Source organism: Arachis stenosperma, chromosome 5 (genome assembly GCF_014773155.1).
Source record: "Arachis stenosperma cultivar V10309 chromosome 5, arast.V10309.gnm1.PFL2, whole genome shotgun sequence".
NCBI classification, from domain to species: Eukaryota; Viridiplantae; Streptophyta; class Magnoliopsida; order Fabales; family Fabaceae; genus Arachis; species Arachis stenosperma.
In genome coordinates, this window is record NC_080381.1 from 17,632,289 (window position 1) to 17,654,500 (window position 22,212).

At 35.1% G+C, this 22,212-nt stretch overlaps 2 protein-coding genes across 2 annotated transcripts; one reads left to right on the forward strand and one right to left on the reverse strand.

Moving 5' to 3' along the window:
- Positions 1-9,011: 9,011 nt before the first annotated feature.
- Positions 9,012-16,985, forward strand: LOC130980495 (uncharacterized). The gene is made up of 4 exons (XM_057904166.1): positions 9,012-9,284; positions 14,912-15,013; positions 15,482-15,598; positions 16,190-16,985. Exons 1-4 carry the CDS (start codon positions 9,012-9,014, stop codon positions 16,778-16,780), a joined length of 1,083 nt encoding a protein of 360 aa, XP_057760149.1. The 3' UTR covers positions 16,781-16,985.
- A 1,140-nt stretch (positions 16,986-18,125) lies between these two features.
- Positions 18,126-20,268, reverse strand: LOC130982678 (probable membrane-associated kinase regulator 2). The gene is made up of 2 exons (XM_057906726.1): positions 18,790-20,268; positions 18,126-18,676 (listed from the first exon to the last, which is right to left on the reverse strand). Exons 1-2 carry the CDS (start codon positions 20,015-20,017, stop codon positions 18,573-18,575), a joined length of 1,332 nt encoding a protein of 443 aa, XP_057762709.1. The 5' UTR covers positions 20,018-20,268; the 3' UTR covers positions 18,126-18,572.
- Between the last annotated feature and the right edge of the window lie 1,944 nt (positions 20,269-22,212).

The following is a 22,212-nucleotide window of genomic DNA, read 5'->3' on the forward strand; positions in this document are numbered from 1 at the left end:
AATATTATATATTTAAGATTTTTTTATTAAAGAAGTACAATCAAATTGGTCTAATATCAACAAAAATGAGCTATGAATAGTATTTTAAGTTTTATATATTATTTAATTTAGTTGGACTTCATTCATAAAAAAAATTTAGATGTGTAATATTATTCATATCTAATAGTTATTAGATGAAATTGATTATATTATCATAATTAATAGGTAAATTCTACTTAACCTTCTTTAAAATAACATGTAAATTACCTCCTATCATATGTTACATCTTAATTGGTTATTTGCTTTTAATTTGAGTTATTTGTAATTAAATTTTTAAAAGGGATAAATGTATAATTTATTAAAAGATTAAAAATTGAATTTTTATTTTTCAAATCACGTTAACAATGGCCCTAATCCTAAATTCTTCTTCCTCGTTCTCTCTCAGTATCACTCAACAACTCTTTCTCACTAGTCAACCTCTCTTGAAGTTTGGAACAGCTGAACTCCAGAGTCCAGAAGTCACGATCGCCGCTCCTCTGATTTGTCTCACCAGCTACGGTGCGTCTCCAACACTGCGCCGTCACATCTCTCATCCGTCGCTGCTGTCATTCCTGATCAGAGTCTGCTTCGCCGTGTTTGGACAGGTTGGTTTTCTCCCCTCTCTGCATTTTTAAAACTCCCTATAAGTTTTTTTAGTTATTCAGTTGGCTTATAATTTGATTACAATCAACAAGGCCGTACTGCTTGGGCGAGGCGCGACCAAGACGAAGGAATGGGAAAGAAGCGAAAGGCTGAAAGTCATTACAGAGGGTTAAAATACAGCATCTTCTAAAAATGATTTGAAAAAAAAAAGTCATATTTTAATTTTTAACACTTTAAAAAATGGCATAATTATCCATTTTAAAAACAAATTTAATTATAAAATAGTTTAACTATAGTTAACATAATATTCAGGACGGACCTACCTAGTGTGATAAGGGGGCACTTGCCCCACTCTTATTTTAATTTTCTTTTAATATATATATAATATGTCTTATTTTAAATTTTAAATGACTTCATTACAAATAAATTAAGTCTAATTATTTAAAGTCTCAAATCTATTTTATCTTTTTATTATTTTGACTATTAGCTAACCTAATCAAATTTAGTCTTCTTCCATTTTCAAATTCTAGCCATCACCACTTCTTTATTCTCTTAAACTCTCTTCTTAGTTTCATATTTTCAACCCTTTTTTCTATTCCTTTTTTAGTGGTCATCTTCTCTTTATTAAAAAGTAAATTTTAAATTTTTTTATTTTTTAATATAACTCTCTAGGACTCTATGTATCTTTCAATTTTATTGTTTCTCTTTTTGATATTTTCAATTGCAAATTTTAATTCAAGCAATTATAATTTTAGTATTAATCTAATTTTTTATTCTCTTCAAGAATTTATATATTTTATTTTATTCTTAATTTAGTGATACTTGTTATTTATTTATTTATCTTTTGTTCTATTTTATTATATGTAATTATGTTGCATATAAATTTCTAAAGTCAATTGGTCAATTTACTAATTTAGATAGAAATAGTAATAGAAAAATATTTCAAAAAATATCTTTCGTTCTATTTTATTATATGTAATTTTTTATTTTTTGTATACAAATAATTAATGTGCACTTTTATTTTTTTTTAAATTTGAATTAATATATCTTTTAATAGTAATGTATATTATTTTTTACCCTCCTAACATAAATTTTTTAGGTTCGTCACTGCTAATAATCAATTAAAAAAGTAACACATCACACAATTATAAAGAGTACGATAAAATTTACCTAATTAATATTAACTCTTAATTTAATTTGAGTTTTGATCATCAAATTAATTAATTATAATATTTTTTTAAATTATAAGAGTTACATGAGAGCTCTTATTTTATAATTCTAATTTTTTTTTAAACCACACATGTATTGATGAGATCTAACAATATGTAGAAAGAAAAAAAAAGAAAATTGAAAAACTAAAAAGAACTAAGGGAAAAAAACACCAAAAATCTGAATTTGTTTTTGCAGGCAAAACTAATTCAGCCTTTTAGAGACTACTGCCAAACCATCTCGTAATAATTGCTCCAAAATTCTATCTTAGAGACACTTTAATTTTGATCATAACTAAGCTTTCTTATTTAGGGACTTTTGTTACTATCTTTTTCTTTCACTAGAAAAATTTAAGTCAAAAAAGAAGTGTAGTTGTGGTTGCCTTTCTTTATATGTACTATTTGTATCATCATGGGAATTTAAAATTATTAAGAAAAAGATAAATTTTAAATTATTAGATGTTATGTTCATTTTAATTTCAATACTTGTAGATATGAAGTTAGTTTCTCCGAGAATAGAATCACGAACAAGAAAATATAATAACCAAACATCACCGTTTAGAAAGAAGAAAAATGGTAGAAGAAATTATATATATTCTACACACTCACATTATTACTATTTTCTGAAACTCATCATCATTATATATATATTCTGGATCAACAGTGGAACACAACTTTAAAATAAAAAATAGATAAGATATTAATTGAATAAGAATGAATTGACTGAATTTTATTGTAATTAATGAAATTAATATAAAAATTATGTAATTTTATAAATATGTACTTTTATCATAATAATATAATATATTTTATTTAATGTAATAACGTAATATCTAATTATCTCAGAAAATTGCTAGATACCTTGCGCAACTTCTTTTTGTTAAAAATAAAATAAGATCAATTATATATGGAAGGTCTGTCACCTCTCAAACCTGAACTCTTCCTCCGGCATGCAATTTTTCGGGTTGTAGTTGTTGACACTCAAAATTGATATTTCAACTCAAATAAATATTGATTCTTTGAATGTCAACATAAAAATTGTGTCCATTTGAATAATTAGATAAAATTAATAAGAGAAGTAGTTTGACCTTTAGAATAAATTTTCGACACTAATGAGATAAATTTCGACAGTAGTTTATATTAAATTGAAAATTAAGTCAAAGGGTTAGTCAAAAATGTAAATTTGAACAAGAAGAGCCGATATCAAAAATTGCCAATATTTATTGATGCTAGATAGTTTTTTGACTTAGATGAGTTTTGACTATAGAATTTTAAATACAGATTATATCAATCTGAAAAGTTGGAGTTAATATAACAGATATAGATACAAACAAGTCGAAGTCGAAAAAAATTGTACAAGAGCGTCAAGGTCAAAGATTGTCAAAGCTAGCAAAAGAGTCGAAGTCGAAGATTTCAGCATAAGTAGAGTCGAACTCGAAGTCAAAATTAAAGATTTCAGCACGTAAAAAACAAGTTGAAAAGCAGTTAATGTTTTTCCTTGAACATTAAGACTTTTACTTTACTCTCAAATTGAGTTGACTATTATTTGATCCTCAAGTTGAAATGAAAAATATGGGATGAAAAGTAAGGAACAAACTGCAGAGTGAATGTGGGAAGAACAACTACCAAATCCTTCCTCTATAAATAGGAAGATTGAAGTCAAAACAAGCATCCATTTCAACCTACTCTAAAGCCACATCAAAACTTGTAAAAAATCACAGTCATACTGATGCACGAAAAAATTGAGTGCTTATACATGTGAGTGTTGAATGATATCACCATTTTCTTTCAAGTTTTTTATTTTTCTTTATTTCCTTTTTGTTTTCCTATTTTTCTTTAAGTTTTATTTTCTTTTGTTAATTTTCTTTCCGTTATTCCATCGTTTCTTTCGTTATCTTTATTCCTTTTAAGTTCATTGTATCTTTTATTATATTTATTTTCATTGTTTTTCGTTATTTTGTTTATTTTTATTTCATCTTTAATTTCATCTTCTGCACAAGTTCTTCGATTACCACTTTGTAATTCACTCTACAATACCATTTTGTAATAGATCGATTCAATCGAGGCACTAGATAAGTAAATCCTGAGTCGAGTTCATCCTTTGAGAGAGAAATCATATCCGCTCCCCGAATGAGATTGTGATACAAGCTCATTTCGCCACTATCTGTCAAAGTCGACGAAAAACAAGTGAAATAAATTGGCACGACCAATGGGACCCTGGTTAAGTTTATGTGTCGTGTAACTTTGCATGCAATTCCGAAGTGGTAAGATTGTAAATATGTCTGATCATGCCTGTACTTCGACTGATGGGTCGAACTCTAAAGGGGCAGGCGAGGCCAGTACAAGAAATACAGGAGTTGAAGTTAACCCTATAGTAGTGGTTAACGTGGTACTCCTGTTGTGATTACAAAATGGCAACCTTCGACATGGCCTTAATATGAATTGCTATATAATTATTCACCATCTTTTGAGGTGACAATGCATCCTAGGAGTGGTAGCGTGAGGACTAATAATCCACTATATAATCTCATGCCTCCTCTTGGATACCTCACATGGGGAGGGTATAAACCTAATGTTCTCAACTATAATGCTTATCAACATCTTATGAATAATCCCCATACTTAAGAGTCGATACCCGTGCAGTCAATACCTGTGCAGCAACTTCAATCTACGGTGTCAGGACAAAATACCATTTCAAATGTAATTTCGACACCTAAGCAAGTGTCGACTGAACCAAGAAGGTCGACGACTACGGCAAGGGGAGAATCTATTTTCCTTGAGATGTCGAGACATATTCCTACAAGTTTAAATCTCTTGAACACAATCGAGTCGTTAGCTGTGTTTTGATAGCAAATAGAAGATAGTCATCATGACTTAGTTAATATGCTGACTCAGCAAATGGTTACAGTCCTAAACCCTATTATTGAAAACAATACTACTAGGATAAAGCAGATAGCTCGATGTGTCGATGATATTGCAGGAATTATCAATCGACCCTATAATATCTCTCTAAGTGTCAATGTAAACAATCCTCCGGTGACATTGAATAGAGAAAAAGATCCTAATAGGATATTATATGAAGCTAGAGCTAACAATGTTACCCAGACTTATGGGCAAAATATTACTCGGGCTGTTGAACAAATACTGAATCGAGCTGGTCTCAATATAGAAATAACTAATCAACCCTATTTTATTTCTCCATTTTCTGACTATGTCTTGCAAGCTAAATTGCCAAGGGGCATAAAAGCTCTAAAATCTCTCACTAATTTTTCAGGAGAAAGTGGAGAGTCAACAGTCGAGCATATTGCTCGTTATACGATCAAAATAGGGAAGTTGGCAAGCAATGAATATATGAAAATGAAATACTTCTCCTCCTCTTTAACAAATAATGCTTTTACTTGGTTTTCAAACATGCAGCCCAACTTGACACATAGTTGGGTACAATTAGAAAGAAGTTTTTATGATCAATTCTTTAGAGTAGAAATGAAGGTGACTTTAACTAATCTATTCATAGTCAAGTGAGAAAAGTTCAAGTCGATCGACGACTATTTAATACGTTTCAAAAATATAAGGAACAAATATTTTACTCCTATTTCGGAACCAAAAGTAGTCAAAACGACTATTAATGGTCTCAACTTTTCTATTTGAAAGAAGCTGGTGAATCAGCAGTTCCTCGACTTAGCTCAATTAGCTAACAAGGTTCAACAAATTGAGAAACGGAATAAAGAAAAAGAGGAATTTGAGTCAAGCGAGAAAAAATCCTTTCTCAATAAAGAAGTTATTTTTTTGGAATGTATCACTAAAGAGGAGTCAAATAATGAAACTGCTTTTGCAGTTGAATTAAAAGATGACAAATCTCCTTTATTAGGAGAAAGAAGTTATTCTTTCGACCTGACTAAAGCAACCAAATATTCGACATATTATTAAAAGTCAAGCAACTCGTTCTCCTTGAGGGAAAATGAATGCCTTTGGTAACAGAAATCAAGAATCGGAAGTTTTGTAAATTTCATCAAGCTCCTGAACATCATATGAATAATTATGTATGTTTCAGGAATTTGATTCAAAAGGCAATTAAGGATGGTCAACTCAAGTTTGTTGAGAAACCAAAAATGGTGGTGAATACAGATTCCTACCAAGTACCTTCAAACTTTGCTGAAATCGAGGAAACAACTTGCTCGATTAATATGGCTACTGTCGACATAATCGATGAAAAGAGTCAAGTCGAGATTGACATGTTTGAAGCTGAAAGGCCAATTTATTTGAAGGCTGGAAAAGATATGCTAGATTTTCTGCTGAGGCAAACTGATGAAGATGGAAGAATTGGAGAGATCAAAGTTGACAATGGACCTTGCTATATCAAACAAATGAATGTTAGCTTCAAGGAATATCGATCTAGTGTTTGACCACTAGACATCGATATGAGCACATGTGGCCCATCTCTCATTAAAGGGTGCTATGTGGGGACCTATGGTATTAGATTGGTCCCTAAGGCCAAGGAAGACTTGGCCACCAAAGAAACCATCTAATGGAAGTGTCAAGGCACTAGGCTCGACTCTCAACCTGCATGGCTGAGAGGAAGGAGTGCATAAGAGAACATGCACTAGATTGTATATATGATCTTGATCCCTTAGAATTCAAGAAGTCTAATTTACTTTCTGGAGATTTGCACAAATAAACATGTCGAGCTTCAGACAGGATCCAGGTCGAAGTCGGCATCATCAAAATTCAAATCTCTATTTTCTGGAGAAGGAACATTAAAAAGTGGTCCTATGTTCTGGTCGACAAATTTCTGTGTCAATCCTATACTCTAGTTGACGAATTTCTGTATCGACTCTATGTCCTGGTTGACGAATTTCAGTGTCGACCCTTAATCCTGGTTGATGAATTTCTGTGTTGACCCTATACCTTAGTGATAAACCCCATTTTTATGGTTTATCTTGTATTGAATTTAGAATATTTTGATGATCTTTTCTCGCATTTAACCTATAAATTAGTATAGTTTTGTGATTATCTCCTTATTTGTGCTTAGATGTGAAAACATGCTTTTAGACCTTTAATTTGATGATTTTTTATTCACCTTTGATTCCACTAGATGCCTTGATATGTTTGATAGTGATTTCAGATTGAAAAGGCTAGGAATGGATCGAAGGAGTGAAGAGGAAAGCATGCAAAGTGGAGAAATCATGAAAAGTCAAAGAAGTTAAACTCGCCAATGGACGCGCGCGCGCACCTGGCGCTTGTGCGCACCCTGCGAATTACCCCATGGACGCGTACGCGTCGGTGTTGGTTTATGATTTTTTAATAAAAACATGGCCAGCGAATTCAGAAGAGCTGTGGGACCCAATTCCAACCAACTTTGGCGGCAAAAATGCTATTTAAAGCCAAGGATTGAAGAGCAAAGGGGGATGAGTTCATTCACACTCATTAGGATTAGTTTAGAAGTAGTTTCTAGAGAGAGAATCTCTCTCTTCTCTCTAGAATTAGGATTAGGATTAGGTTTAGTTCTTAGATCTAGGTTTTCATTCATCTTCTTCTACTTCTATCTTCTCAATTCCTTGTTGTTACATTCATTCTTCTTCCACTCTTTTGTTGTAATTTCCTTTATGTTGTTTCTATATTTTGTTGTAGATCTACTATGGTTTCTTCTACTTTCTTCCAATTCCATTTGAGGTAATTCATAATAATTGTTCCTTCTTTGCTTTTCTATTGTTGATCTCTTGTTATTGTAGTTAGATCTATCTTTAATTCTTGCAATTAACAATGTTTGCCTTTATTGCCTTTTATGTGTTTGTTGAAATGTCTCTTCTAGTTATTAGTTAGATTTTGTTCCTCTTGGCCTAGGTAGAGTAATTAGTGACTCTTGAGTTATCTAATTCCCTTGTTGATTGATAATTAGAAGTTGCTAATTGATTTGAATGCCTTTAAAGCTAGTCTTTCCTTTAGAAGTTGATTAGGACTTGAGGAATCAAATTAATTCATCCACTTGACTTTCCTCCATGGTTAGAGGTTAACTAAGTGGGAGCAATGAACAATTTGTGGTCACAATTGAGAAGGATAACTAGAATAGGACTTCTAGTTCTCATATGTTGCCAAGAGCTTTGTTAGTTGTTAGTTTATTTTCTTTGCCATTTATATTTCTTGTCTAAAATCTTAAAAACTCCAAATATAACTCACAACCAATAACAAGACACTTTATTGTAATTCCTAGGGAGAACGACCCGAGGTTCCAATACTTCGGTTTATAAATTTTAGGGGTTTATTTTAGTGACAAACAACTTTTTGTATGAAAGGATTATTGCTTGGTTTAGAAACTATACTTCGACGAGATTTTATTTGAGAAATTCTAAACCGTCAAAAATTCAATCATCAAAATGGCGCCGTTGCCGGGGACTTGCAATGGTGTTGTGTTATTGGTTATTGTACATATGTGAATATTGTGAATAGGTTTATCTTTTGCTTGTTTCTTAATTTTTGTTAGTTTTATTTTGTTCTCTCACTATGAATTCTCACTTTGGCTTTGAGTTTGGTTCTAATTGTGTTGTAGGAAATGTGGACTTTAATGGCAACATGTACCATGGATGGAACCATCAAAGATGGGAGGAGCCTCAAGGGATTGATCACTCCTATTGGCAACAACCTCCGGACACTTATAGGTATAACTCCCATCCTAATGCATGCCAATTTAACGGCTATGATGACTCTTTTTGTGACACTCAACAACCACCATCATATGCCTATGAATCTCATCCTCAACATGAACCTCAACCATTCTCACAAGCCTTTCATTACCAAACACCGCCCTATGATCCATATCCATCATATGACCAAGCCCCTATAACATACTCTTAGGACCATTATGAGCAAGAACTTTTAGAACCACCACAACCCTATCAAGATTACTACCAAGAACCACCTCAATGCACACCACCTCCACAATTCTACCAAGAGGAACCACCTTCTTACCATGAACCCTCGCTCCAAAACAATGAACCTTCATACTCACCCCAAGCCCCAATAGATGATTCTCTCACTTTGTTACTTCAAGGACAAAAAGCCATGAAGCGGGATACACTTGAGTTTGTGACTAATTTGACCAAGGTGGTGCACACCTTAGCCCACCAATGTTTGAATACTCAAGTTGTTTCTGTAACCCCATGTGAAAAGCCAAAGGAAGAGCAAAGCATGAAGGAGAAATTGGAAAATCCGGTGAAAAAGGAAGAATCGGTACTAGTAATAGAACAATTGGAGAGACCCACAGTTATTGAAACAAAGAAGGAAGTGGTTCAAGATCTAAGAGATGTGGAACCCCCATGTGAATTCCAACAACCTCCGAAGCATCTCAAAATTGAAGACTATGAGGAGGCTATTCAAGAAATAGATTCAATCATGGAGGAATTTCTATCTACAATTGAATCTTCTCCCATTGGACATGAAGTTGAAGTTATAAAGGAGTGTGTATGACAATCGAAAGAGAGCTACCAAGAGGAAAGAGTTGGCATGGTGTATATCAAAATCGAAGAATATGAAGAGGTTGATCAAGAGATGGATTTATTCATCAATGAATTCCTATCCAAAATTGAATCACCTCCCATTGGGCAAGAAATCGAAGTTCTTGAAGACAACACCAAGCCATGTGATAAAAGGGGAAAGGTTGAAATTAAGGAATCTCACAAAGAGGTGGAAATACACAAAGAAGAGCACAAGGAAGTAGACCTTGCATTGTCTAAGTGTGGGGAGGTCTCCCTTCCCAAGTCACCATCCAACACAACATTCAAGTGGGTAAAATTTTTATCCCTAAGCTTTGCTTTCTCACTTGAATATGGTTCAATTGAAAATGATGGTCAACTTAGAGCTCTTTGTGGAGTTAAGAGTAGGAAAGAATTGTGTAGTGGTTGGAAACGTCATTCTAAGCTTATGACGGTTGCAAGCTCAAAATTCAAGAGCAATGGTTGGTGTGGAACCAAATGGCATGGGTCTAGGAAGTTGTTTGGAAGCTTCTTTGAGAATTCCAAGGCCATACCACCCGGATGGATTAATAATGATGATCAACTTCAAGACGGGTGTGAAAATAAAGTGTGGGATCCCGGATTAGAAAAAGAGGACCAACTTTGGGAGTCCCAAGCTTGTGAAGAACTCCATCAACACTTGGCTCAACCTATAGGAAATCTTGAGGCACAATGGAGAACCAAGCATTGGTGAAAGTTCCAAGAGAAATACAAGCACAAGCCACCTTGATGAGGAGCTCCCCATAGGTCCAACTTAAGGACAATAAACAAAAGTGCTAGGTGGGAGACACCCCACCATGGTAAATTCTTTTCATTTTTTTTTCTTTTGTACATACTAATAGAATTAGTTTACTTTCATGTTGTGTTGAGTTTGTTGAGTCTAATTGGTAGTTTAGTATGTTAAATAAGGTTTTATGGTGTTTTGGTAGCTGTTTGGAGGTTTGAAATGCTTGGATTGGTGCAAAAACATAGAAAAAAAATTTTGAAAAACAGAGCACCATCCACGCGTATGCGCACTACACGCGCACGCGTGCATCAAGCGATTCCGACGATCCACGCGCGCGCGCCATGCACGCCTACGCGTGGATTGAGAAGTTCCACCTTCCATACCTTGACCTGAGAGTTAAGCCTACACTGTGCGGAAATTGGGCCTTTAGCACAACCCCCCTTGCGCGCACGCGCACATGACGCGTACACGTTACTCTTGAAATAAGCCATCGACGCGCGCGCACCATGCGTGCGTACGCGCGGATTTCCTTTTCTCAACACTTTTCTTTCCTTCTCCCTTTTCCATTTCTTTCCTCCCACTTTCTTCTTCCCTTTTTCTACACCTCATCCAACACTTCCAAACACCATTGATAACCATTTATTTTAGTTAGTTAATTAGTTAGTTAGTTAGTTGATTAGTTAGTTTTAGTTAGTTTTCCTTTCATTTTCTCTTTTTTATTGTAAGTGTTGGATTGTTATTTTTGATTACCATTATTTGCTGCTGAGTATTAACAAGGGATGTTATCTTAACATCATTATATTTATAATCTTTGTTGGATTCTATTGTTGAGGTTTTTGCTACTTGGTTTTGAGTTTTTCATGCTTACCTTTTGAAAAATACCAAGTGATGAGAATTGCCTTCGAGCTTGTGACTCTTTTGAATTGCATGTTGTGGCTAGCCATCATGTAATTGGAATCTTTTTCCTCTATTGGGCAATTTCTTGATGGATGATGTTATGCATTTACCTTAATGCATTGTGTTTATGATCATATGCATCTATATATGTTTGACTTGAATGCTTTCATGCTTCTTTAATGCTTGTTTCACCTTATAAGTTTACTTAAAGTATCTCAAGCACACTAGGATAGGTGAAGTGCATGCCTCTTTTGTGACATAAATTTTATGTTAATGTATGTTCTAAACCGCGCAACTTAGAATGCACACTTACTTTTATGAATGTCACAACTAATTCACTCACTCAATTCTAGTGATTTACCTCATTCCAACATTGTATGCTTCCTTGCTTTTGTTTTCTCATCTTATGGTGTTATATTTTTATTTTTCATGACGGATGCACCACAAGCAATAACGGAAGCAAGACTAAGAACACGCAGCACCGGTTGACCTACCAGCTGAAGGTAGCAATCCGGAGAATCACCGTATCCCCTTGCTCATCTTTGAATGCACCAAAGACGGCGCAAACTTTTAAGTGTGGGGAGGTCATCCGACCGGTCGGCGATTTTGGGTGACAAATTTCTAATCCCAACACTTTTGCATTTAATTCTAGGTTTTCAGGATTTTTACTTGTATTTTCTTAATTTTGCATATATACAATAAGTTTAGTCAAAATAATGAAATTTTTTCAAGGATTTCTATCTATCGGGCATCTCAATTGATTTGAGTGAAAAAACTTTTTCATAGAGCTTGCTTGAATTATATATCTTGTGGAACATGAATTTTTGAGCTAAGAACACAAGCAAGTGAGATTTGAGCCTAATGGTGTGGTTACATCTTATAACCACTTATTTTTCTTCTTGTGTGTATTAGTCTCTTTCTATGATTGTAATCTTTGATTTGTTTGAGTCTTTATGTCCATTATTTTGTGTATACATGCATTTATATGATTGAGGCCATCATTTCATTAGCTCACTTACTCAAATAGCCTTACCTTTTATCTTCCATTGTTAGCCAAATTTGCGCCTACGCTTAACCCACTTGTTCTTAATTTTAGCACAATACAAGCCGTAAAGCGAAAAACAATAAATGTCCTTATTTGGATCTTTGATTAGCTTAGGCTAGTGCGTGTATTATTCAAGTGTGGGAACCTTGGGACATTGGGTGAATAAAAGGGTAGTTTTGTATTTTTATTGAAAATATTGGGAATTGGGTACATACTCATGTATTAATCAAATGTAAAACCTTATGCATTGATGCTTTTGTATATAAAAAAAAAAGAAAAAAATGAGAAGGAAAAAATAAAAGAAAAAGAAAAAGAAAAATAATATGGAAAAAAAATATATATAGAAAAAGAAAGAAAAAAAAAGAAAGAAGTAAAAAGGGGACAAAATGCCCCAAAGTGAAGCTCAATAAAATCAATGCATAAGTGTTGTGAAATGAAAAGGGATACATGAGTATGTGAAAAAGTGAAGGATGGGTAGTTAGGCTAGCTTTAAAATTGTATAGGATGTCATAGGTTAGGTGGGAAGTCTAAGCTTATCAAAGATTCAAACTTCAAACTCACTTGACCAAATATGCATCCTACCTTGACCCTTACCCCATTACAACCTAAAGAAAAGACCTCATGATAATTGTATGCATGCATGAAGTAATTGTTGATTGTTAGATGAAAAACAAATCTTGGAAAGCATGATTAGAGGAGAATTGAGTGAATCAACCCTAAACACTTGAGCGAATAGAGTGCAAACACATCCGGTGAGGGTTTGATGCTCAATTACATGCTTCCACTTACAATCATCTCTTCATGCAAGTTTGTAAAAATATTTAATAACTCAATTCAATTGTGGATTAGACTTGCTAGTCCTTAGCCCTTGTGCATATATGCTTCTTGGAAATTGATTTATTTTGACCAAGCAATTGCATTCATGTAGATAGTTGCATATAGGTAGATTGCGTTTAGTTAGTTTCCATTGAATAAATGCCATGCCCTTTACTTCATTCTTAGTTTAAGCATGAGGACATGCTTGGTTTAAGTGTGGGGAGGTTGATAAACCCCATTTTTAGGGTTTATCTTGTATTGAATTTAGAGTATTTTGATGACCTTTCTCGCATTTAACCTATAAATTAGCATAGTTTTGTGATTATCTCCTTATTTGTGCTTAGATGTGAAAACATGCTTTTAGACCTTTAATTTGATGGTTTTTTATTCACCTTTGATTTTACTAGATGCCTTGATATGTTTGTTAGTGATTTCAGATTGAAAAGGTTAGGAATGGATCAAAGGAGTGAAGAGGAAAGCATGCAAAGTGGAGAAATCATGAAAGTCAAAGAAGTTGAACTCGCCCATGGACGCGCGCGCGCACCTGGCGCTTGCGCACACCCTGCGAATTACCCCATGGACGCGAACGCGTGCTGTGCGCATACGCGTCGGTGTTGGTTTATGATTTTTTAATAAAAACGTGGCCAGCGAATTCAGAAGGGTTGTGGGGCCCAATTCCAACCAACTTTGGCGCCAAAAATGCTATTTAAAGCCAAGGATTGAAGAGCAAAGGGGGATGAGTTCATTCACACTCATTAGGATTAGTTTAGAAGTAGTTTCTAGAGAGAGAATCTCTCTCTTCTCTCTAGAATTAGGATTAGGATTAGGTTTAGTTCTTAGATCTAGGTTTTCATTCATCTTCTTCTACTTCTATCTTCTCAATTCCTTGTTGTTACATTCATTCTTCTTCCACTCTTTTGTTGTAATTTCCTTTATGTTGTTTCTATATTTTGTTGTAGATCTACTATGGTTTCTTCTACTTTCTTCCAATTCCATTTGAGGTAATTCATAATAATTGTTCCTTCTTTGCTTTTCTATTGTTGATCTCTTGTTATTGTAGTTAGATCTATCTTTAATTCTTGCAATTAACAATGTTTGCCTTTATTGCCTTTTATGTGTTTGTTGAAATGTCTCTTCTAGTTATTAGTTAGATTTTGTTCCTCTTGGCCTAGGTAGAGTAATTAGTGACTCTTGAGTTATCTAATTCCCTTGTTGATTGATAATTAGAAGTTGCTAATTGATTTGAATGCCTCTAAAGCTAGTCTTTCCTTTAGGAGTTGATTAGGACTCGAGGAATCAAATTGATTCATCCACTTGACTTTCCTCCATGGTTAGAGGTTAACTAAGTGGGAGTAATGAACAATTTGTGGTCACAATTGAGGAGGATAACTAGGATAGGACTTCTAGTTCTCATATCTTGCCAAGAGCTTTGTTAATTGTTAGTTTATTTTCTTTGCCATTTATATTTCTTGTCTAAAATCTTAAAAATCCCAAATATAACTCACAAGCAATAACAAGACACTTTATTGTAATTCCTAGGGAGAACGACCCGAGGTTCCAATACTTCGGTTTATAAATTTTAGGGATTTGTTTTAGTGACAAACAACTTTTTGTATGAAAGGATTATTGTTTGGTTTAGAAACTATACTTCAACAAAATTTTATTTGAGAAATTCTAAACCGTCAAAAATCCAATCATCACTTAGTCAACAAATTTTCGTATCGACCCTTAATTCTGGTTGACAAATTTCCATGTTGACTCCATGTCCTGGTCGACGAATTTCTGTGTCGATAGTCCAGTAGTAGAAGTTATAGCTACGGTAGTCGATCCTGACCCATATTCAAGACTAGATTCTTGGTGAGTTTCAGCACCACTAGGAAGAGGAGTGTAGCAAACCTATAAAAGAAACGGTATATAAGTTAGATAGCAAGTGAACATTTATTTAACAGATGATACTAACTTAAGAAAGATAATAGAAGAAAAGTTGTCGAAGTATGAGATGCTGCTGTTGATGGTGGTTTCTAAATCGGAGTCGGAACAAGGACAGACAGACTAACAATAGGCTGAAGAATTTCTGTTTCAGTATGAACAGACTGATCCACTTTTCGATCAAAGGGAGTGTCGACATCAGCAACTTGAGAAGAAGTCCCGTTCTAGGATTGCTTCGACTGAGATGGGTTCGATTGCAATGCAGGTGAAAATTGCATGTATAAGAGATAACGAGAACAATTTAAATGACAATGCAATACCTTCGAAGAGGTGGTAGGTCAAACTTTCTGAATCTTTGGTGGTGCAATTCCCATCATAAACATATATAAAACTTGTATTTTTTTCACAAAATAACAAGTTTTAAAAGGGCATTTGTTGGCACTCAAAATTGATATTTCGACTCAAGTAAATGTCGAGTTTTTGAAGGTCGACATAAGAATTGTGTCAATTTGAATAACTAGGTGAAACTAATAAGAGAAGTAGTTTGGCCTTTGGAATGAGTTTTCGACACTGAGATAAATCTCGACAGTAGATTGTATTAAGCTGAAAATTAAGTTGAAGGGTCAGTCGAAGGTGCAGACTTAAGCAAGAAGAGTCGAAGTCGAAGATTGCCAACATCTGTTGGTGCTAGATAGTTTCCTGAACTTAGATGAGTTTCGACTTTCGACTATAGAGTTTCCAATACAGATTGTATCGATCTGAAGAGTCGGAGCTAGTAATAAATGCAGATGCGAGCAAGTCAAAGTCGAAGAAAGATGATGCAAGAATGTTAAGGTCGAAGATTATCAAAGTTAGCAAGAAAGTCGAAGTTGAAGATTTCAGCATAAGCAGAGTCGAAGTCGAAATTGAGAATTTTACAATGCAAAAAATAAGTTAAAAAGAAACCATAAGGACAAAATACTAAAAAAACACACAATTCATTTCATTCATGTAACTAATGGATCTAAATCATGAATTTAAATCTGAAATAAAATTAGAATTTATTTCTTAAAAGAAAATTCTTTTCTCACTTTAATGTTTTCCAAACACTCTCTTAGCCTCTTCAAGTGGAGACTTTACACAATAATGACGTCAATCCAACGTGGTTAATTATATTGAAGGATCTTTAATTTTGCTTTGTGCGTCGTCATGCAATTCATTAGTGGAGAATCTATGTAACAGAAGACGAATAGCCCTAATATTGTGAATGCTTTCTTGCTTATGTATGAAGTAATTCAAGTGCTGGAGTTAGTGAAAGTGTAGTATAGTATATATATTTTTTCATATATATACATGAGGAAACCCTTCAATTCTAATAAGAACAGAGAACTCTGCCAACTACTTTTCAGCCTCATTCTCATAATTTGCCTTTGTTTATAGAAATTTCTAAATGATGCCACAGGTTTTGCCTAGTAAGTTTCAGTCAGAGGAAATAATCACCAAATTCGCACTTCATAAAGAAAAGAAACAAAGAAGCAAATGTTTGGTGTACACTTTCGCTTGCTTTGTGACCCTCTTTGGCGTGTGTTTATGTTTTGCATCCGTCGTTTTGAGAGTTAGAGAACCCAAGATAGAAATCAAATCAGCTAAGATGATGCACGTTCGTTATAGCATCACTTCATCATCATCACCATCATATGCTTCCTTTAACGTGACCATGATTTTTTCTATGATGATCATCAACCCAAACTATGGCCACTTCAGTTTCCATGACAGTTCAGTGAAATTTCTTTACGGGGTTGTAAGTGTTGGTGAAAGGGGAATTGTGGGTTCGAGAGTGAAGGGTAGAGATATCAAAGAATTCAATGTGATGGTGAATGCAAGGTCCAGTAATAATATCAATTATTCAGGTGTAACGAAACTAAGAAGCTATGCGGAATTGAATGGTTATGTGCAAGTATTGAAGATTGTAAACAAGAGGAAGAACATAGTGATGGCTTGCATTATGACTCTCAACTTCACATCTCATTCGATTCAACATCTTCAGTGTTAGTTAAGGTTAATGCTAGCTAGTTAGACCAATCATGTTAATTCAATTGTTAGTACCTTTTTTTTGGCTATAACTAGAAGTGATAGATTGCATGGGCTGGGCCTGTAACATATATCGCCGGTTCCCGAGTCTGATTCCGCTATTAGGCCTGAAAGTGAAGCTACAACAATAGTACGGCCGAAAGCTTACATGTTTTAGACCAAGAAAAGAAAAGTTACATATATTTTTTATTTTATTACTGCATGTTGCTTATTTATGGGTATGGCTAACAAGTATTTTTATTTATTGTTAAAAAATATTATTGAAAAAATTATTCTTACTATAAATAATTTCAAAATCTTTCACCATAGAAAATTTTAACAAATAGCTATATTTTTTTTAGTAATTTTATATTATAATAAGAATCACAGACTTGTGAACAACTCAAAAGTCAAATGTCAAAACACAACTCAAAAGTCAAATTACGCTTGCACGTTTGTCCTCTTAGGCGGCATACAGATCACTTATTATCCAGTTATTCTAAGATAATTAATCTCAAACGTTAACTTTGATTAAACTCAATGAAGTAACCAGTTGTGGATTTATTATAATATATGTCCCAATTGGATTATGGTGTTGTCCCCTCCCAAAGCTGAATTTCATGTCGTGCAAGCGGTGGGAAAGATATGGTTCCCAAGTGGGTCCAAATTAGGGACCTCAATTACCAACCCAACAAGCTTATGAACTCAAAAATGTAATTGTTGTAGGGCCATTTCCCACTGGGCATTAGGATGGGGTTTACAAATCCCTCTTATGTAGGACGTGGCAGGTGCTTAGCTTAGTTGAGGTATCTTGAGCTCCTACCTATTCGTATGGTTACCACAAAGAGACAAATTAGACATCCAATTATGTTATATTTTTATTAATATTGTACATATGTGCCCACACACTAACTTGATGCACCAAATTTCATTAAATGGACGCAGCTCCAATTCCCATGCCTGCTTCTCTTCTGCCACCCTTCAGAAACACATGAATTGGAAGCCCCACGTCTTTTTACTATTTTGTTTTTCATCCCACCGTGCGAAACTCCATTTTTACCCCTCACTCCCTGCTCGGTACTTAGTCAAAATATCTTTACACTAAGCCGAAAAGAAAATCTTACTTTCACTGCTCATGTCCCCGTCTTTCCCACTTCTCTGACCGCATTTCCCATCATCTCTAATGACTATGATGCTGCTCCATACCCCATAATATTAAAAGTTGAGGACTTTATGAATTCAACTGCATTGCTTATTTTTTATTTTTCTGATTCACCCGGATTAAAAGAATTAATAATTAGATTCATCGGGTTTTAAAATTGCGATAATTAAGACAAGTAGACAAGTATGTAACATGGCACTAATACTAAAGTAAGAGAATTTAATTTTTGTACCCACGGACTCACTAGGGTGTTAGTGGGAAGGGAAAGCCACTTGACATGTTAGATTAGAGAGAATATGATACATAAATGGCCAATAAGAAGATAAAAAAAAAAAAGAAAAACATAGGTACACATAGAAAAGATCTGATTCTTCTTTCACTTTCTCAGAAAGAAGAGCTTTACAGTTTACACTAACAAGGGAACAAAAAAGACAGAGAGCCACTGAACTATTGGCAAAAGAGCCTCATTCATTCATTCTCATCCTTCTCTCTTAACTACACTAGTTAATAATAATTAATAATAAATTAATTAATTAACATAGAGATAAGAAAGTAATTGAGCATAAAGCAACGGTTTCACATTTTTACAGACATGAGAGGGTTACAGTAATTTTCAACGAGTTTTGTCCTTGCCTTCATTCGTAGACTTCCTTGAAGCTTCCAAGGCGGAGGCCATTGCCATTGCCACTTCCTCCCTCACACCACAACACTCGCTTTCTGGTTCAAAGTTAACAACATTACTCAGATTAAATATAACAACAAGCATTAATTAATTAAGACTTAAGAGTATGAAAGAGACAAAATAAGGGTCCACTGTTAAAGAAAAACACCTGATCTTGAAGCGTTGAAGGATCTCTTGCAGTGCATAATGGCGCCTTGAATCCCGTCCTGTTGCTGTAAAAGAGAATCATCACGCCGTTTCGAAGACACCGAAGCTGCCGGAGCAGCGGCTACGGCCGCCGACGACGCCGAACGACTCTTTCCCAAACGCTTGCACACTACTCTAAGCCCTCCTCCATGCACATTATTCCCCTGCTTCTCGGTCTTCGTGTTGGTTTCTCTGTTCTCGCCGGCATCGGATTCCGCTGCCGCCTTAGACGGAGATCCTTTCTTCTCCGGCGTGTCTCTCGGCGGCGGAGCAGGTTTATCAGCAGCAGAACTCAAGCTGAGGTGGCCGGAGAAGCCAAGTTTATCACCGTATCTACGAGAGACTCTAATGTAGAGTGGCTTCACCATCTTGAGATACTTGTTCATGACTTCCTTTGAAGAACGCTTCTCTTCCGAAGAGGAAGAAGGTGACTCCTCCGGGTTGTGCGAGTGCGAGTGCGAGTTCGAGTTCGAGTGCTTCTTGTTGTTACCTCTGGAACTGTTATCTCTGCTGAAAAGAGACATGATTTTCACCTCTTCAACTTTGAACTTCACCGTGAAGTGCTTTCTCTCCGACGGTTGCTGCTTCTTCTGCTGCTGTGACTCTGTCTCTCTGGGAACGGAGTCGGAGGAGGCGCCATTGTTGGAGTCCTTGGGTTTCTTGTTGAGGCCTCCCAACCTGAAGACGCGTAATTTGGTGGCGGATTTGAACAAGGAGGCCGTGAACTGAGGAGGAGGAGGCTTGGAGTTTGGTTCGGAGGAGGAAGGGTCCACCTGCACCAGCTTTCCTTTGAAGAAGAGATCGTCGGAAGGAGAGAGAGAAAGGTTGGGATCATCGCCTCGATCGTTGCTTGAAGGAGACAGCGTAAACTTGAACTCTCTCTCGCATTCTTCAATGTTGTCGTCGTCGTCTTCTTCTTCATCTTCCTCTTCTTGGTCAGAGTGCTTATTAATGGTGGCGTTGGGGTCTTCATGAGAATGTTCGGGGTCATCAACTTCATCGGGAACAGCGAACTCTAAGTCAAAGAATGGACCGTCCGCGTCGTCGTCGTCATCGTCGTCGCTGTCAGTTGCATTATGGTGCGGACGGAGAATGGTGGTAGTGGCAGCGGCGGCGGCGGTGGCGGTAGAGGGAGATGGAAGGGGTGCGCCACCACCTCGCCAGTACTTGAGCAAACTAAAAGCTTCCATGGTTGGGAGAGCCAGTCCTACACTATCTCTCTGTTTCTGGGCTTGCTTTTTTAGACTCAAAAAAAGAAAAGAAAAGAAGAGAATGGAATGGTTGGGTGTGTTACGACTTACGGGTGCGAAAAAGAAGAGAGGAAAATTTTCCAAAGGATGGTTTGGTTTTTGCTTTTGGTTAAAATGGAGGTTGCAGTTAAGAGAGTGAGGAGAGATAGCTGAGTTTGTTTCGTTTTGGTTTGGTTTATTTATTAAATTGGTTTTTGTCAGTTTGCTTGGTTGCGGGTACAGTCATGTGAGACCGATCAGATGAATAAGTGGGAAAAAATTAAAAAGAGAGTAAAACCTTGCAATAATACATACTTGTACCTTTTTAGTTTTTATTTCAGACTCACTCATCTCACCTACGTACGTACCCTATTCATTATTCAATTCATTTCTGTATCTCTACCCGTACATCCTCTTTCAATGAATAGTCTCTGTCATTCATTATAAATAGTTAAATACTCGTTAAATTCGCATTAGTCTTTAAACATTGCGTGAATTGAATATTTTTTTTTTTATTTATGGTACAGAGAGGTAGACCTACCTGTGTGTATGCTACTGAATGGGGTTCATCCTCTTCTCAGATTGTACTATACGATTGTCGCTTCCTTTTCCACAAAGATCACATTTATTTATACTTGCCTGCTTTTTACCATCTGATCTTGTTTTTACAGAGTTTCATTCATCTATCATCTTGTTTGAAATTGCAAAATGAAAAGAGAATTGGCAAAAAGTTGTTATATCCAAACTAAGACCAAAGAGGACAAAGAAAAGCGAATTTTGAGAAGTCATTAGCACCATTTTATGTCTATCTAATCCAGTAACCGAAAGGAGGGGGAATTGAGATTTCGCCATTCCCTAGGCCAAAGATGCACTATGCACCCAGCACCCCAACCCTCAATCAATCAACAACTTAAACCAGTCGCCCTTTTTTTTTTTTTGTCCTTTGGGTCTATTACGAGCAAGTGAGCAACTTGAAGGATTGGTTCAATTCATCAATTCAAGTCTTACAGAGTTACAACAGTTAGTCTATTCAGGGAGTTTTCCTCTTTTAGGCACATTATCACTACAATAAGTCTCCTTATTAAACTACTCACAATAATGAAGTAATAAACCTTAGACTTTAGTTAATAAACCAATCTCAAGTTAATAAACCAACTAGTTTAGAATGCACATTATGAAGTAATAAACCTTAGACTTTAGTTCCAGGTATTGACTATAGATATGATGGTGTGGATCGGGTTCACCGGTGACCCACCAAAGATGGGCCTCCTTTCCACCCAGTGTAAATTGTCAAATTCGATTGCTAAAGCCTAAAGTAAAAGTGTAAAACTATAACTCTTCGGAAAAAAGAACAATTATTCTACCTCTGTTAACAAAGAGGAAAAAAATAATACAACCATGCTAGATATATGTCACTCAACGTCTAAAATAGAATATATATTAAAATATAAAATATAAATTAAAAATAAATTAAATTATATATATTTATATGATAATTAATTTTAATGTGTAATTTTAGTATATAAATAATATTTTTAAAAATAAAAACCTGAATGATAGTAGCTCAAGTAGTCACGTGGCGTGGACACTGAGGAGGTGAGGGTGAGGACTGAGGAGTTGGCCCCGAACCTGAGAGTTCAGCCTTCTGCCCCAGATTGCTTTCAAATTTTTTTATATTTTTTTATTTTTGCCCTTCTTCTCAATGACATTGTGGCCCACAAAACACTAATTAAACAAAGTGATTGTTTTCTTTGAATAATATAGCTAAAGTGTCTAATATCTGTTGAATTAGATCTTAAATCGAAGTATATTTATACTCCAAATTTAAGGAGTTAGTATCAATATTCAATTAATTAAATGGTAAATAAGCTTATTGCTCTTCTAATGATTTAGAGTTCAGGTTTAAGAATGCTTTAGAAAATCTTACAGAAATCAAAATGACCAAAATAAAAATAAAGGACTTAGGGAAGGAGAAGTATAAAATTTTATTTTACATTGTCTGATAATTATGGTTATATTTTTTTCTTTTAATAAATTATTTTATAGTGATAAATGAATGAATACGCTTTTTTATTTATATACGCATGAGAAAAACATTATTTCTCATAATGCGCATGGCTCAAAAGTGTTTCTAAATTAGGCATGGTCATTTCATG

What these genes read in the sequence shown, in the direction of transcription:
- LOC130982678 (XM_057906726.1), bottom strand. Translation starts at nt 20,017, where the DNA reads ATGGAAGCTTTTAGTTTGCTCAAGTACTGGCGAGGTGGTGGCGCACCC. An exon ending in CTTCAACGCTTCAAGATCAG is followed by an intron (nt 18,677 to 18,789) that starts GTGTTTTTCTTT and finishes ACTTTGAACCAG; the next exon opens with AAAGCGAGTGTTGTGGTGTG.
- LOC130980495 (XM_057904166.1), top strand. Translation starts at nt 9,012, where the DNA reads ATGAAGGAGAAATTGGAAAATCCGGTGAAAAAGGAAGAATCGGTACTA. An exon ending in TGGGTTCGATTGCAATGCAG is followed by an intron (nt 15,014 to 15,481) that starts GTGAAAATTGCA and finishes TTTCGACTATAG; the next exon opens with AGTTTCCAATACAGATTGTA. An exon ending in TAAGGTCGAAGATTATCAAA is followed by an intron (nt 15,599 to 16,189) that starts GTTAGCAAGAAA and finishes ATGATGCCACAG; the next exon opens with GTTTTGCCTAGTAAGTTTCA.